The sequence below is a fragment of the Macaca thibetana genome, chromosome 10, assembly GCF_024542745.1.
Source record: "Macaca thibetana thibetana isolate TM-01 chromosome 10, ASM2454274v1, whole genome shotgun sequence".
NCBI lineage: Eukaryota > Metazoa > Chordata > Mammalia > Primates > Cercopithecidae > Macaca > Macaca thibetana.
In genome coordinates this window covers 85,226,597-85,244,348 of record NC_065587.1, presented here as the reverse complement: position 1 = coordinate 85,244,348, position 17,752 = coordinate 85,226,597, and the positions used below count along the sequence as shown (strand labels likewise).

The following is a 17,752-nucleotide window of genomic DNA, read 5'->3' as shown; positions in this document are numbered from 1 at the left end:
CCTATTCCAAGACCTACTGAATTAGATCTGAATTGTTTTTAGCAAGATCCCCAGTTCTCTGTGTGCACCTTAACATTTGAGAAATGTAGTCTGTTTGTAAATGGTTTGTGGAGGAAGTTGGCTTTCTGAGACAGTGTAAATGTTAAAGTTGGAGGACTGGAGCGACTGTATCCAGAAGATACTGAATCAAACATCTGGGAAAAACAGGAGCTGGGTGCAGCGTTGCGCACTTGTAGTCCCAGCTACTTGGGGAGCTGAGGCGGGAGGATTGCTTGAGGCCAGGACAAGTCCAGCCTGGGCAACATAGCGAGACCCTGTCTCTTAAAAAATTAGGAAAAAGTAGGAAGGAATAGCAGTGATGAGAATGGGAGCCTCACAGAGAGAGGTGGTGCCTGGTCTGAAAGAAGGCCTGGGAGAGGAAAGATAAACTGATGTTGGTGAAATTCTATTGGTGTCAGAAACTCTGCTTGGTGTTCATATGTTCTATCTTGTTTAATCCTCACAGGAATCAAATGTGTTAAATTTTAACTCTACTTTTCTTTGTTGAAGAGATTCAGTAAGCTTAAGGAACTTGCTCAGGTTTGTAGACCTAATTGACTTTTAATAGTAGCAGAGTTGGACCATGGGGCTGTTGTATAGGGTGCTGGAGATGCCACTGGAAGGTCTTAAGGATGTGGATGAGAAGGAGTGGTGTGTTCTCGATGACAGATGGATCAGGCACAGGAAATGGCTGACAGGTCGCATCCCTGCTATAAATAGGGGAAGATGCGAGTGTAGCATGGTGTGTGTGGGGTGTGTGTGTGATTTGAATGTAAAGGCATATTTAGAAAATATATCGTGTCTACTACTATAGTTCAAGTTTCCCTTAACCTTGAACAAATACCAAGTAAGATGACCATTAATATTTTTTCTCCCAAATTAATTTTAGAATTAGAAAATCAATGAGCAACTTAAATCTACAGTCATGTGAATTAAAGACGATTAAACAAGGTCTGCTTTTCTTAATGGTTCTTCAAAACTCCAAAGGGAGGCTTTGATCTCAGGGGGGGGGGGGGTGGGTGGTGGGGGTGGGGGGGGGGGGTGGGGGGGGGTGGGGGGGGGTGGGGGGGTGGGGTTTCACAACCTGTTCCTTAATTCAACCCAGGAGAAACTTGAAACCTAACGTTTCCCAGTTGACGTGCCCGATGAGCGCGTCTTTGTTTTAACAGTGCCCTCTTGTGGGCAGTTCCCCTCAAGTGAGGCCCCAGTGATGCCTTGGATTACTCAGGAAATCAGCTTTCAAGTCTGTGCTCTGACAGGCAGCAAGGTGGGTTTCAGGCAACCAGGCCAGCCAGGTTCTGATGCCAGCAGGGAAGAGCGGTTGTCAGTCTCATAAAGCAGGCCCTCCTTCCTACCTTGGTTGTGGGGGCGGTGCTTGGTGCATCCTCTGTGGGAGCTGTGAGGGGGGTATCTCGATTTCCTTGCCAAGACCCCTGGAGAGATGAAGGCAGTGCCGGCTGCTTTTCCAGGTCATGGCACCAAATTTGGGTGGGTTTTTCAAGACCCACTGAGAGTGAGGCTGAGACTGAGCCAGCCCAGGGTCTCTGCGCCTCCAGACCTGGATTTTCTAGACCCCTTTGCAGTCATGTCTCCCCGAAACCAAACCCCGCTGATCCACTGAATTGGAAAACCGCCTGTGTTAACTTTCTGGGCAATGAAGTAATAGCAAAGTGGTAGGCATAGATTTTAACCCTAGGAAATAATTTTATTCTGAAAACCTTTGGGTTTGGTTTAAATGTGATATTTTTCATGACTTTGGTTTAGTCTCAGGCCAAACTATGAGAAACGATCCTTCTTTATTCTTTGAGAAGTGTTTAGATGACTTTTTTCCTTACTAGTGAATTCATAAAAAAATGATATTTGCCTTTTGTGTTTTGTTTAATCTGAGAGAATTGGGGAAATATTTAGTTTTTACTCATATTCCATATACGTTGGTGAAAATAAGACTCCAACTGGTGGTCTGGAGTCCTGAGTGCCCCTGGGGTTCCTGACTTTTGCTTCTTAAGAGAAGATTGGGGAGGGGCCCTTCAAGGTAGGATTGGGGCCTGGTTGTTGCCTTCGGGGGTGTGGGAAGAGGACACATCACAGTGGTAAGAAAGTCCTGGATGCAGTCCCAGCTCTGGCACTCCCTGGTGTGTGCCCAGTTACCTGGCCTCTCCCCCTTCGGCTTCCTCATCTGAAAAATGGGTCTTGTAACACTACTCAGCCTGTAGTGTTTTGATGAGAATTATACATGAACACACGAAAGGGTTTAGAAAGACCGGAGTAAGTGTGAGCTGCCATTATGGTTGAGACTTGAGTAAGTCGTCAGAATTTGAGAGCAAGATCGAAAACTGTCAGCTCTTAAAGCTAAAATGGTTAAGAATTAACTCAGAATGAGTGAGACTGGCAAGTTGTGGAAATGACTCAATTGAAATGACAGTTTGTTGAAATCTTTTACTGATGAGGCTGAGGAAACAAAGTCTGTAGAAGTCAGTGGGAAGATGGATCTGAAGACAGCTGAGGTCCAGTTGGCTGTATTTTCATCTTGTCCTTGGATGACAGGCTGTGTTATCAGCAGGGATGGTTGAGGTGGAGCTGAGATGCAGATGGCCAGGTTTATCGGCCCTGTCTAGGGTGTGGGTGTTGTGGCCAGAGGGATGTTGTCTTCATATGTCCGCACTGATGTGGGCCGTGTGCACATCCTAATGGGAATCTGGCCTCCACGCAGGGTCCCTGTACTGCCTGCGCTGACTGGCAGATGTGAGTGCTCTAGGTCACTCCTCAAATGTTGCCATGCTTTGAAATCACATAGGGAGTTTAGAAGAATGGATTCCTAGGTTCACACTCCCTTAGATTCATACTTAATTGGGCTGCGTTACCGGCCTGCCCGTTGGACTTTTCCAGGCTTCCCAAGCGGTTGTAATGTGCTGCAAAGTTTGGGACCTGCTGCTCTTGGTTTGGCAGTAGCTGGTGATGACTCTTTGGTCAATCCTTCTGGGTCCCATGAGTTGGCTGATGAGGTGTCAGTCGTAGACTGAATGCTCTTGTAGGGATGCTGAGGCCCCACTTTGGACGGTGGTGACACCACAGAGGAGCCCTTCACCTGAAGCTGAGTGAGCTTCCCTTTTGGCATCTCCTCAGCGGCTGTTGTGCCTACCTTTTGAAGCAGGGAGATGCTTTATCTGCCCTCAGTGTGCTGGGCTGAGGGGACAGGAGACTACATGAAAGCTTTTGTTGTCTCTTTCCAGCTGGCTATAACTAAGAAGATTTTGAACCTTGATTTCCTTCATTTACCAAATCAGTTGTCTGGGTGAAGCATTTGTACTTCACCTCCTTTCACTATCCAAATTGTAATTATGTGGAATGTTGGACGTGGACTCAGGCCATTGTAGGTGTGACCCCCACCCTGGCCCCACACAGCTTGTCCCCCTGCCTTTTCCATCCTGGGCAAATGTCCAAATAGGAAAAAGCACCTGGACACTGACATGGGGGAGCCCAGCCACCCGAGCTTCATCTGCATCCACCCATCACTCAGCTCCATGAGCACCTCCAGAGGTTGATTTTGATGAGTAGCTGGACCCTTAAAATGAAGGCATTGATTTGGCTTGGTTTGGGCAGGAATTTCTGTCTGCTGTGACCTTCAGGTTTTGAATATTTTGTTTCTGGAAGCTCTGATAGAATGAATAGCTTTATATATTTATATAATTGTGAATGGCTAATCATGATGCTTTAAAATAGTCTTTGCTTCTAAACATGATTGTCACTTTGCCTTGTTTACATTTTTATACTTCAGGATATTTTTTGGTAAACTTAAGTAGGAAAGAGGATGGGGCTGCTTTTTGTTTGCTTAAAAAGTTTATTTATGATTGAAAACTGTGGTATATACATATGTTGTTGTAAATGGTTCTGCAGTGATTTATTTATATGGTCTAATCCTTAAGAGCTGAAAGTATCATTCAAGAACATTGTCAACACTGAAGGGGCTTTTATTAAAATCTATGCTAATTGTATCTTTTGTGTGTTCTTTTTGGCTTTCAGGTTTTCAAAACCCTCGGCACAGACGTCGTGAAGTCTGCATTTGAAGGTTATAATGCTTGTGTCTTTGCATATGGGCAGACTGGATCTGGAAAGTCATACACTATGATGGGAAATTCTGTACGTTGTTTATACTGTGTGGGAAGGAAATTTCTCATTATCTTTCTCTGTACTGGTAGAATGATCTCTTTTATCTATTTGGTCTGTACTAACTTTTCATGTTCTGATTATTCTTTAGTAATAAGATAAAAGTCAGTAATAAGTTGGACTAAATTTCCTTTGAGAGATTTTAAATTAGAAATAATTTTAAGTATATAAGCATGAATAATGGATGCAAGTCCCTGTTCATTTTCTGTTTTTAAAGGCCTTATAATCTTATCAAAAAAGTGTGTTGGGCCCATAAGTAATTTATTCTTCTTTTCTGCCAACACAATGTTTGAATAAAATTACTGAAGTCTGTTCTTTTTAAAATTATTCAAAACATTTTTCCCCAAGTAAAATGTAAAAAAAATTCTAACTCTTTGATAGAAAGGTACTACATAAATCCTGAAAATACATTAAAAAGGTAGAATTATATAGTTTATATAGAGTTTACATATTTATAAACACACCGTATGCAGTTTTATAAGCTATGTAAGTTAACTGATATTAATGTTATACTTGCCCCAAAATACAGAGGAGTAAAAACTAGGAATTATTGCAAGAACTTTCTTGTTCTGTGTTTTCTCCAGATTTAGATCATTCTTCTGTTTTCTCTTTTTTTTTTTTTTTTGAGATGGAGTCTCACTCTGTCGCCCAGGCTGGAGTGCAGTGGCGCGATCTCGGCTCATTGCAAGCTCTGCCTCCTGGTTTCAAGCGATTCTCCTGCCTCAGCCTCCCAAATAGATTACAGGTGCGCATCATCACGCCTGGCTAATTTTGTATTTTTAGTAGAGATGGGGTTTCACCATGTTGGCCAGGCTGGTCTTGAGCTCCTGACCTTAGATGATCCACCCGCCTTGGCCTCCCAAAGTGCTGGGATTACAGGCGTGAGCCACTGTGCCTGGCCTGTTTTTTTTTTTTTTTTTCTTATTTCTTAATGAAAGCTCTGTTCATTGCCTGCCAAACCTGTGGCATGGTCGAGATGTAGAGACACTAGTGGAAGATAATTGAGGGTTTCCTGCTGGCAGACATGTGATGTCTTTAATGCTGAAGGTTTGGAGGTTCATGGAAGTCATGTGTTAGAAAACAGAACTTTCCAGAATAAATTATTTCAGGACATGTAACCTCACTGCTTACATCCAGGCTTTTCCTTTACACAGGAAGTCAGTCAGTGTTGTTCGGCAAGTTCTCAATCTGAAAAGGGAAGAACAAATGAGAGGAACAAACAGCTAATTTCGAGAGTTTCACATTTCCTTTTATCATTACTTCTCAGTTCCTCCTTTCCTACTGTATCTTTGGAAAAAAAAGTAAACTTCTAAAAGTGAAATTTGTATGTTGATTCCCTAGTAACTATTTTATATAAGTCAAATATTTATAAAGCACTCACAGATTACAAGTGTTTTTCTCTGATCTTACAGTTGAGTGCTGCTTGGGTATCCTTCATTTTAAAGTAAGAACCAAAAATATGATGTAAGACTTATTTTTCCTTGTTAAGAATTAGTACTGATTTAATGGTACAAAGAAAAAACAATCTCTGAACACAGTCATGCCGTCTTTTAGTTTTTGGGCATGGGGGTTGAGTGAAGGTAGGGAGGGAGCGTGACAAGAAAGCGTTGATGCTCTGCCTTGATTTCCTAGCAAGATCATTTTGCCTGATTTTTACTATATTCTGAGGTTCATCAGCTTTTTAAGGCTGACTGAAACATAAATATTATTGAATGTTACACCCACATTGTATAAATAATATGGTGTATTAAAATTTTCCATCGAGGAAGGCTATGGTAGGGGTTAGCTATCAAAGTAGGGACATAGCATGTGGTGTTTTTTTTTTTTTTTTTAAACGGATTTTTGCTCTTGTTGCCTAGGCTGGAATGCAATGGCGCAACCTCCATCTCCCAGGTTCAAGCGATTCTCCTGCCTCAGCCTACCCAGTAGCTGGGATTACAGGCATGTGCCACCACACCTGGCTAATATTTGTATTTTTAGTAGAGACAAGGTTTCATCATGTTGGCCAGGCTGGTCTCGAACTCCTGATCTCAGGTGATCCACCCGCCTCGGCCTCCCAAAGTGCTGGGATTAAAGGCTGAGCCACTGCACCCGGCAAGCATGGATTTTAATGTGGTCTTGTTACCTAAGTTTTTAGGACAATTATTAACTGCCATGGGGATTACTAAGTTTTTCTTGTTTGTTTGTTTTTTTTTTTTTTTGCCTGGTGTGTATTTCACCTACCTTGGTCATTTGAGCATATATTTTTAACATTTATTGTACAGTTATAGACTGTCTTATTTAAATGTTAGAGATTAAGTTTCCTTGTTTGTAAGCCATGATTTAACTAACTGATGACCATATATTATCAGAGTCCCAGCATGTATAAATCAGAAGCCTCAATCATCTCATTTCATAGAGTAGAAAGCAGCCCTGGAGGGGGTATATGGCGTGGGCCGTGGTAGGCCAGGTGTTGGCATACAGGCCACTTGAGTCTAAGTTCGCACCAGCAAATTGCAGATTCAATCATCAGTTGCTTTTATTTTGAGTGACAGCTGTGACATTAGTCCTTCCCATTGCAGGGAGATTCTGGCTTAATACCTCGGATCTGTGAAGGGCTCTTCAGTCGGATAAATGAAACCACCAGATGGGATGAAGCTTCTTTTCGAACTGAAGTCAGGTAGGGCCTGTGGCCTGAGTAACCGAGTGTGAGCTTTATTAGAGTCAGTGCTGGTTGGCTTGCATTTAGGTGCTGGAAATGGATAAGGTCTTTAGATTCCTAAAGAAAAAGTCTTCCCTTTTCCCCTCCTGTGATCATGGTTTGGGGATAAAGCTTAAAACACGTAAGTTTTTAGTGATTTTCTTGGGTATAGTTTGGATAAGGATTTGGGAGCTGGTAGAAATAACAGCTTGGTCAGAAACTAATGTGGGATGTTCATCTCAAATGGAGTGAGCTGCTGACTTTTAAGTGTATGCCCAATTACTTGCCTCATTCTTTTAGCTTAGTAAGGTTTATATTATTCTTTATCTTGGCTGGATCACTATAAATCTAACCTATGAGTAAATCTGAGTGGTTGAGGTGCTTTTTCCTCCTTGAAATTAAACCTGTGAGGGGAGCCAGTCTCTTTGGTAGTTTCAAGGGCAGACACAGATATGGCAATTTAGGGTTTTTACACCTACTTGACTGCTGTGTGGTCTTGGACAAGTTATTTGAATCCCACTAAACCTCCCTTGCCTAACCTATAAAATGAGGATAGTAGTGGTACTTATCTCTGTGTATTGTAGGAATTCAATGAAATAATCCATGTCTAGTGCTTAGCATGGTACAGTAAGTCCTTACTTAACGTCACTTCCTTTTTTTTTTTTGAGATGGAGTCTCACTCTGTCGCCCAGGCTGGAGTACAGTGGCATGCTCTTGGCTCATTGCAACCTCCACCTCCCAGGTTCAAGTGATTCTCCTGCCTCAGCCTCCCAAGTAGCTGGGATTACAGGCATCTATTACCATGCCTGGCTAATTTTTGTATTTTTAGTAGGGATGGGGTTTCACCATGTTGGTCAGGCTGGTCTCGAACTTCTGACTTCAAGTGATCCATCTGCCTCGGCCTCCCAAACTGTTAGGATTACAGGCGTGAGCCACCACCCCTGACCTAATGTCATTTCTTGATACATTCTTAGAAATCTTGACTTTAAGTGAAACAACATTTAATGAAACCAGTTCTTTTTCTTATCAACATTATAGCAACACGATGTTGAAGGAAGCAGTGTTATTTGAGGACCCACTGTATGTCCTTTCCCTTAAAGTTGCACTTTCCAAGAACCTGTCAATGACCTTAAGTGAGGACTCATCGTACCTGATACATAGTCACCACTTGTAAATAGTAACTGCTGCTGTTGCCATTTATGTTAGCAGGTTGCTGCTGTTATGTGTTGTTACTGATGTTAATGTCTGAAATCATTTTTCTGAATTCAATTTTATTTAAAATTTTTAGTTACTTAGAAATTTATAACGAACGTGTGAGAGATCTACTTCGGCGGAAGTCATCTAAAACCTTTAATTTGAGAGTCCGTGAGCATCCCAAAGAAGGCCCTTATGTTGAGGGTAAGAGTAGATATTTCACAGCCATATTCGTTTTGCGATCTATGTAAAAATAACACTTTCAAAGAAAAAATGCAGCATAATGGTGAGCTTTTAAAAATTTATTTAATTTTAATTTTGGAATTTTGTTAGAGTAAGAATGACATGAACTGTCACTACATGATGTTCAGTTAGTGAATTTCTACTTCACTGGCCATTTGCTGATTTTATAAGGCTTACCAATAGATTTCCTCTGTTTTTAAGAAATCTCTGGAATTTTCTTTTCCAAATGTAAGGTAAGCTAAGCAAACCTGCAGTCTGTCTCTCTAAATGGCACTGCATTTTTGCAGTGTATCTTTACTGACCCTAATGGTGATATATGACAATAAAGATATTCTGAACCTCTTGCCTCTTAGGAAGTGTGTTTGGAGGATTTCCTCTGTGGGTTTCGGCATCTATGTTGTGATACGCTAGTCGTGGCACAGTCAGTTGTGAGGAATAACACAAGCAATGATGAGTACAGAATTGGCCTTTGCTAATTATTTAAGAATCGGCTGGATTTAAAACTGTCCTCTTAATGAAGCTGATCTTACCTCCTCTGTATAAGGCAACTTAGAATGGCTGGCCTGCAGGAATCACACGTAGAGACATGCTTTCATGTTCTTCATTTGTGTCTCTGTGGATGCAGGACAGAACTGGGCACAGGTTTAAAGTTCTTCCTGGTTTTGGTTGCCTTCTTTTACTGGGAGATACAACAGGACCCCATCTGTATTCTTTTTTTTTTTTTTTTTTTTGGGACGAAGTCTCACTCTGTCGCCCAGGCTGGAGTGCAGTGGTGTGATCTCGGCTCACTACAAGCTCCGCCCCCTGAGTTCAAGCACTTCTCTGCCTCAGCCTCCTGAGTAGCTGGGATTACAGGCGTCTGCCACTGTAGCTGACTAATTTTTGTATTTTTGGTAGAGACAGTGTTTCACCATCTTGGCCAGGCTGGTCTTGAACTCCTGACCTCGTGATCCACCCGCCTTGGCCTCCCAAAGTACTGGGATTACAGGCATGAGCCACCATGCCCGGCCCATCTGTATTTTAATAAATTTCCACTTAAACTTTTGCCTTGTATGCCCAAAGCAAAGCAAGGTGTGCCAGTATGTAGTTGTTCTATGGGCATGTGGTATAGCTATTACTGTTAAGAGTTTTTAGCCTAACTCATGCCTTCATGTTTTCTGACAAGTGTCTTATCACATGTTAAAACATATAAAACTGATGGATGAAGAGACAGAATAACAAAACAGGGCAAACATCCAGAATCTGACCTAGATACTTAGGAGAATTTAGTTTATAATCAATGTGCTATTCAAACCTTAGGGAAATTATTGGAGGGATTATTAAGCTGTCTAGGAGGAGAAAAAAGTAAATTGGTACCACAACTCAGTTTTACACCAGGATAAATGGTAACTAGACCGAAGATTTAAGTGTAAAAATATTAAATAATAAAATAACTATAAAAATCCGTGAGTTAATTGTTTTTTCCAGAAACCTGGAGGAAAGAAGGCTTTTAAAAACCTAACTTAAAACTCAGAAACCGTAAAATAAACAATGTTAAATTAGAAATGGTTAAACAAAGAATAGCAAAATAAAACATCATGCTTGACAGAAACACTGTAAGCAAAGTAAAAAGCTTAATTACAAAATAGGAAAAATATTTTGAATTCAAGTTTTAGACAAAGGACTTATTTTCTACTATATAAAGAACTCCTATAAATCAGTAAGGACAGATTCAACAACCAAGTAGAAAAATGAACAAAGAATATGTATGACTAGGCTGTTCATAGAAATGGAAATACAGATGATTTTTAAATGCAGGAAGAAATGCTTAGCCTCACTCATACTAAGAGAAAAACAAAATAAAAATACTTGGAGGTAACATTTGTTACCCATCTTTGGCAGATGTAAATAATCCTGATAAGACAGTATCGTGGAAGGTGCTGGGAGACAAGCACTCTTATACCTTGCTACTGCTGGGTATAAATTGCCCTATATGGAGAACAATTTTGCAATTGTTATCAAAATTTTAACTGTCTAGAAATTCCACCTTTAAGAATTTATTCTGTATAAACATTGACAGGCATTTGAAAAGACTTATGTGCAAGACTATTTGTAGCAGCATTACTTATAATTGGAAACAAAATATGAACAACTTCTGTAGTCTCCATGGTTAAATTGGTCATGGTACATGCATATGATTCAATCCCCTGCAGCCATAAAAATGAATGAGGAAACACCTTAACTGATATAGAATGTTCTTTAATGTATTATTCCATTTAAAAGCAGGGTGCAAACTAATGCTTATGGTATGCTACCATTTGTATGTAAGGGGGAAAGATAGTTCTAGATAAATATGATTGCTTGTATATGTATAGGTTATTTCTAGAAGGGTATGTAACGTTTGGTTCCCTGACAGAAGGGGAAGTGGGGAGCTATAGCATAGGGACAGGGACCCTTTACACAGTGTAAGTGTGTAGCCTTTGACTTTAGAACCATATGAATGTTCCAGAAAAGTTAATGAAACAATGTTTTTAAACGATTTAAAAAATGCCATTGGGTTTTGCATGGAGGCAGTGCTTTTTCATTTTTCTTCTATGTGCTATGACTAATGTTAATGAGGTTGATGATAATATAATAGCTAACCTTTATCTTAAATACCTTATGTCAGAGGCCCCTAACTCCTGGGCTGCAGACTGGTACTGATCCATATCCTATTAGGAAGTGGGCTGCACAGTAGGAGGTGAACAGCCAGGGAGCGAGCATTGCTACCTGAGTTCTGCCTCCTGTCAGATCAGTGGCAGCATTAGATTCTCATAGGAGCACGAACTCTATTCTGAACTGCACGTATGACAGATCTAGGTGGCATGCTCCTAATGAGAATATAACTAATGCCTTATGATCTGAGGTGTGGAACAAGTTCATCCTGAATCTGTTCCCCTTACCCCTCATCCGTGGAAAAATGACCTTCCATGAAACTGATCTCAGGTGCCGAAAAAGTTGGGGACCGTGGCCTTATGTGGTAGGTACACATGATCACGTGAGGTAACTGAGGCACAGTGAGGTGAAGCAGCTTGTCTATAACTATGTAAGGCCACAGCTAGTAAGCAGCAGAGCTGGGATTCGACCCCAGCCACCCAGCTCCCAGGTCTGTGTTACATACCACCGCCCTAGAGAGACAAGTGAGGTCTTCAGACAGGTCAGCAGATTTTGGAGTTGTGTATTATTTCATAGAGGGCAATTTTGTATTCCATTTTCTATAAGGGGGATTTCTTCACCCCTTCAATTTTTTTTTTTTTCAGATTTATCCAAACATTTAGTACAGAATTATGCTGACGTAGAAGAACTTATGGATGCGGGTAATATCAACCGGACCACCGCAGCGACTGGGATGAACGACGTCAGCAGCAGGTCTCATGCCATCTTCACCATCAAGTTCACTCAGGTAAGGGCAGCTGCAGGCCCGGCTGGCTCCATCCCTGAGGTCTTTACTTGCTGATTAGCACCAGCTGAGGACCGATCATTGTTGAACCAGGAGCAGCAGCAGGTAAAGGTGACTGACTGTCATTTTCTTGTTAATTAGAGTTGAACATGTGCTGTGTGCTGAGTTTCTCTGTGGTTACAATCACAGTAATTTGAAATATCCTGATGTGTACCCTTAAGAAATACTTAGCAGGCTTCCACCCTGTTCTAGACATAAAACAACTTGCTCTGTGCTTAATTAAGCAAAAGTTTTCATTGTTGCAAACTCTGTGGGATATAATGGATTGTGAGTCAGACCAGCTGGAAGCCAAGGTGAGTAGCTCAGTGCAGTGCATTACCCATTACCGCTCCATGGCACTCACCTTGCCGTGTTGATTATGATTATTAGAGTGATATTAAAGGGCAGCGAATATTTATAAGTACTAATGTAAGAATTCATTATGATCAAGAGGTTGAGAGCATCTTGAACATCTGTGGAAATTATTGAGGGTAAATATTTTAACACTGAGGCCAGTAGAATAGATGAATGCAAAAATGAAGTGTCCTGTCAGGGTCTAAGTGTATGCTAGGAACTTGGGGATGTCCTCATCTGCGTTAACAGTTGGACACATCAGATACAAAGAGGCAGCATTTTATTAATGAGGGAAATCAAAGAGCAAGAAAATGAATTGTCTAAGGCCAGTCAGAACAACTTGCCTTAAATTCTCCATATCTTAATCTTCTGTTAGACCTTTCCTTTTGATTTACTCAAGTTGATTGGTTTTTCTCCTGCTTTCTGGTTAGTGCCTGATTAGCATATGACCATCTCTAATTTTTTTTATTTTTTATTTTGACACGTGATTTCATTCTGTTGCCCAGGCTAGAGTGCAGTGTTGTGATCATGGCTCACTGCAGTCTCAACCTTCTGGGCTCAAACGATCTCCCACCTCAGCTTTCCAGGGAGCTGGGACTACAGGTGCACAACATCACGCCCAGCTAATTTTTTTTTTTAAGTTTTTTCTAGAGATGATGTCTCACTATGTTGCCGAGGCTGGTCTTGAACTCCTAGGCTCAAGCGATCCTCCCACCTTGGCCTCCCAAAGTGCTGGGATCACAGGTATAAGCTGCTGGGCCTGGCCACCATCTCTCATTTCTAATAGGTTTATATTTCTATAAAAATATGGTAATTTGGGGGGCATTTTGGTTCAAAATGTAACACATAGATCAGAAGTCTTTGTGAACATAAAATTTTGGTAGAATTCAGAAGCAAGGAATATAGTATTTAAGATGTGACATTGAAAAAATAATCTGTGCAACAAGATGTTTTAACATCCGATAATGGTTGAATGTTCTTTTCTGTACTTGTCTATGTTGATCATATTTTGGAAAGCTTTTGTTCTTGGAAGGCTGGGATTCTAGATGAGAATAAAAGTTATTGTTTGTTTACTTACATTTCTCTGCTGAGTGCCACTCAGTGCCTAATTTTCTGTTCTTTCCACAGCCTGATTCAGCAGGGCTTTGTTGAGAATGGAAAGATTCTTCAGAAAGTTTAAGAATCATATACAGTAACTTCTGTTGCACTGGATTAAATGTGAGAAGTTTCTATAATCAGTATGAAGGTCAATAAAACAACAAAACTGAAAGATAGTTGCCCTGAGAGATCTCAGTGAGGAGTGGAAAATAATTAGAATTTGTATCATCAGCAACATCAGGGCCCTTTGCACCTCTTCAATTTTACTTTTTTATTTTACTACAGGCTAAATTTGATTCTGAAATGCCATGTGAAACCGTCAGTAAGATCCACTTGGTTGATCTTGCCGGAAGTGAGCGTGCAGATGCCACTGGAGCCACCGGGGTTAGGCTAAAGGAAGGGGGAAATATTAACAAGTCCCTCGTGACTCTGGGGAACGTCATTTCTGCCTTAGGTATGCTTACGCCTGGCTCCCGCCTCCTCTTTTTCCTCCTCTTTTTCCTCATGTGTAACATTTGTGTTGCAAACTGAGGTAATATCTTCAAGGTTTTATGAAGCAAAAGTAGAGGAAAAAAAATTTCACTAATTGTCCTTTTTCCCCTTTTTTTCTTCCTTTTCATAGCCGATTTATCTCAGGATGCCACAAACACTCTTGCAAAGAAGAAGCCAGTTTTTGTGCCTTACAGGGATTCTGTGTTGACTTGGTTGTTAAAAGATAGCCTTGGAGGAAACTCTAAAACTATCATGATTGCCAGTAAGCGTTTTAAGTTACTTTTTTGAGCATACAATATTTTCTGTGAATTAACTGTAAATATTTAACTTTAAAGTGTCTTATTAGGAAATAGCACCTTTTACATCTTAAAAAAGTAATGGTTTTTCTATCTTGAAGAAAATCACCTTCTGTGATCCTGCTATGACTCAGTCTATAGTATCATCATTAGCTGTTATATCACCTTGCCATATTTTGGAAGCTGTGATAACATGCAGGAAGACTTTTCAGCTTTTCTTTGCTTAAAGTATAAGGTAGAAACTTAACTCATAGGAGAAAAATCATAGGAACAGAAAGTAAAAATAACCCAACTTTGTTTTTTTATTTAAGGCAGTAAATGTGGAATTTCAAAGTAAGAATTGGGAGGGGAAAAAAAGCCCAATGCATAAAACAAGTAGTGATAACAGTAATATGCTTTATGTCTATATTTCAGCCAATAGCTGAAAGAAGCAGAATAGAGAACAAATGTAGAAAGGGGAGATAATTGCTTGGGAGAAGTCAGGACTTGTTTCCTTTCTGACTCTACTTTCCCTTCCCTCTTCCTCTCTTTCCTCTTCCCTTCCCCTCTCTTCATGCCCTTCCCATGCCTCATGCCATTTGCTAACTGTGGAGCCACAGGATTTACCCTGGATTGTACACCCACATGCATTTGTATTGTCACCTCAGCCTTAAAGTTGAGTGGTGGTGGTGGAGGTGGGTAAGATTAACCAAGCTTTAAGAAGAGAATGGATTGATTTGTGACCCTTTTCAAAACATCATATTCTGTTTTTTTTTTTTTTTTTCCAGATGGTAGACTTTGCCAGAACTTTTAAAAGTATTTGAATTCCTACTTAATGTTGAGATGACAAATAGTCTTTAAACCACCTTCTTACATTTTCAGCAGGGAAAATACCTAACTATAGGGGAATGTCTCATATCTCATTTTAGACTTGGTTAGGTGGTTGATTCTAGATTTGAGAAGAGCAAAATGATACTTTATTTTGTATTGTGAACACTCTTTCCTAGAAATGTTAGATAATTTTTCATATTCATTACTGTGGCAATGAATATTTAGTCTGTCCAATGACCTGGGGTTAATCTGACTTTTAAATTACAAACCAACTTTGTGCTAAATGAAATATGGAGTGCTGGGTAAATTATTTTTTGAATACATTCTTCACAGCCATTTCACCTGCTGATGTCAATTATGGAGAAACCCTAAGTACTCTTCGCTATGCAAATAGAGCCAAAAACATCATCAACAAGCCTACCATTAATGAGGATGCCAACGTCAAACTTATCCGTGAGCTGCGAGCTGAAATAGCCAGACTGAAAACGCTGCTTGCTCAAGGGAATCAGGTTGGGTTTTTCTGAGATTTATGGATAATTTTCTTTGAGTAATGGCATCTATTTCTAGATCTTAATGAGACAATTTTCTCACTCATGCTATTGATTTGAGTAAATAAGTGCTAAGTAAAGCTTTGAATGAGTTAGCCAGTCCCTCGTTTACATCAACCTCTTGTTGGCCTTTGCATTCATTATGGGCCCAGTGTGTAAGATTTTATCCACTAAATATGAAATGATTAACTATCTAATAGTTGTCAATTATGGATGGAAATGTAGTATGCAATAGGATTAATGGCATAATCTCTTGAAGTGGAAATAAATTGATATGCTTAGAGTAGTATTTAAAATTTCACCCATGCATTTTATGACTTTAAAATGTGTTTTAACAGAGTAAAAGACTTGTTTGAACACCTTTCTGAATGCCTGTGTCATATCACCTATTAGAGAGGTGGTTCTGGTGGCCTAGCAGCGACACGTGTATTACACCTGTGACCTGGCTGAAAGGCTGTCCCTGGGCCCTCGCTTGATTGTTGAAATAGTCTGATTTTAGGATCTGTTGGGATTCTAGTAAAGATTCCTTGTCTTGTGATTTTCTCAGTAAGCGTCCTGATAGTCTGCACGGTGTATGTACAGAGTTACATTCTGTGATGAATGGTGGAAGTAAAGTTCTGGTAGGCTTAGCTATTGCCGTGAAGAAAGGCAACCCTTGAAAGAAAATGATGGATAACTTTTTTAAATGTTGAAATGTTGACGTTAGACTGGAGTTGTCCTGCTTCCTTAACTCGTGAATGGATGTCTTAAGTATATCGTGAAAAGAAATGCTTTTCTTGAGTGCAAATTGGTCGCTCTTGGAGCAGTGCTTTCCACATGGGATTATGTGGCACTTGAAGCTCTTGGCATCCCATAAATGTTTTGAAAATACTGATGGGATGAAAACCTCACTGAATTTCCTGTGTCCTGAAATGTACCTGGCAGTTCTTTCCCACAAGATGGTGGACAGCAGTTGAATAGGAATTGTTCATTGTGCTTAAAAATATCTCCATATGCATTTTACTCTATAGTTTGGAGCCTCCCTTGTGTGAAAGAAGTTGTCAGAATGAAGAGTCCAGCTCCATGTGATGAGGCCCTTATAACATGAACCACAATAGTCATTTTTGTTTATACACCTTGTTATTAGAATCTTTTTCTTTTCTTTACCTGTCGAGTTGGAGTCTCACTCTGTTGCCCGGGCTAGAGTACAGTGATGCAATCACGGCTCACTGCAACCTCCACCTCCCAGGTTCAAGTAATTCTCATGCCTCAGCCTCCCGAGTAACTGGGAGGTGCCTGCCACCATGCCTGGCTAATTTTTTTGTATTTTTGGTAGAGACGGGGTTTCACCATGTGGGCCAGTCTGGTCTGAAACTCCCGACCTCAAGTGATCTGCCCACCTTGGCCTCCCAAAGTGCTGGGATTACAGGTGTGAGCCACCATGTCCGGCCTGGAATCTTTTTCAATGTTTTTAAAACATTGTTTATATAAAGTAAGAATTTAATGATGATTTGATTGGATCACTCAAATTACTATATGTGAAGGAAAGTATTTGGAAAATTCTAGGTGCAGTTTCTTGTGCTTAACCTTTTGTTAGGTTAAAAGAATGAAGGGAAAAAATATTAAGTTTTTTAAACTAAACTGAGGAAATCATTGGAAGAAACCTTATATAGATCAAAAACCTTTAATTTATTAAAACTTTACATTTTCTCTGTAAAAAATGCCTTCAGAGATACTGGTATGTCATATTATATTTTGTAGTCTTTTTTCCTTTTCCTTTTATGACCTATTACCACTGCTGTATTTAAGGGAGTATTTTTGTTGCTGTAATTTTGGGGGTGAGGATATAAAAGGCAGTTAAGTCTATTTCAGAACACATTGCAAATAAAATTTTTAATATACAATATATTACAAGAAAAATGTGAATCCAATTTAAAATAATTTATCATGCTATGAAGCTATAAATTGTTTTGAGACAATATAGGCTTATCCTAAATTAATTAAATTTATGAAGCTTAATAAAAACAGCAGGTGTTCTTAAATGTCCATTAAACATCTCTGTATACATTTTTCTGGGAGTATTGCTCTATTACTAGACTATTGTATCCCAGGTACTGCTGTGGTTCATTGAGAATGTTATTCAAATCTGAGTTCTATTTCTAGGCTTATTTTTTTAAGCACAGCTAAATAAAAATCAACTTCTGCTTTTAATAATTTTCTGTCTTTGCCATTGCAAAAAGTCGTGTGCATCAGAGTTTTTAAAGCACCATTTTAGTAAAGCAAAAGGTTTTGACATGTGTTTGATTCTTCTACTATGTAGATCTAGATATGTAGATATATATATCTACATATATCCTTTATTGAAGTATTATTCCCAAAAATTGCACGTTATATGTGT

General features: G+C 39.9%; 3 protein-coding genes across 8 annotated transcripts in view; 2 read left to right on the top strand and 1 right to left on the bottom strand.

The window, feature by feature from the left end:
• Window positions 1-17,752, top strand: part of LOC126929186 (eukaryotic initiation factor 4A-I-like) — a 515,423-nt gene that overhangs the window by 167,037 nt on the left and 330,634 nt on the right. The window lies entirely within an intron of this gene.
• KIF16B (kinesin family member 16B) overlaps window positions 1-17,752 on the top strand; it is a 315,708-nt gene that overhangs the window by 54,531 nt on the left and 243,425 nt on the right. For 5 of the 6 annotated variants that reach the window (XM_050745331.1, XM_050745330.1, XM_050745327.1 and 2 more), the window contains exons 4-10: window positions 4,060-4,176; window positions 6,765-6,862; window positions 8,172-8,281; window positions 11,599-11,741; window positions 13,515-13,683; window positions 13,852-13,983; window positions 15,161-15,336. In XM_050745331.1, the coding sequence (XP_050601288.1) occupies window positions 4,060-4,176; window positions 6,765-6,862; window positions 8,172-8,281; window positions 11,599-11,741; window positions 13,515-13,683; window positions 13,852-13,983; window positions 15,161-15,336 (945 nt within the window). Of the gene's footprint in view, window positions 1-4,059; window positions 4,177-4,249; window positions 4,949-6,764; window positions 6,863-8,171; window positions 8,282-11,598; window positions 11,742-13,514; window positions 13,684-13,851; window positions 13,984-15,160; window positions 15,337-17,752 lie in introns of those variants that run through there. The other variant, XM_050745329.1, reaches the window with a different exon arrangement.
• Window positions 1-17,752, bottom strand: part of DSTN (destrin, actin depolymerizing factor) — a 1,228,633-nt gene that overhangs the window by 1,078,933 nt on the left and 131,948 nt on the right. The window lies entirely within an intron of this gene.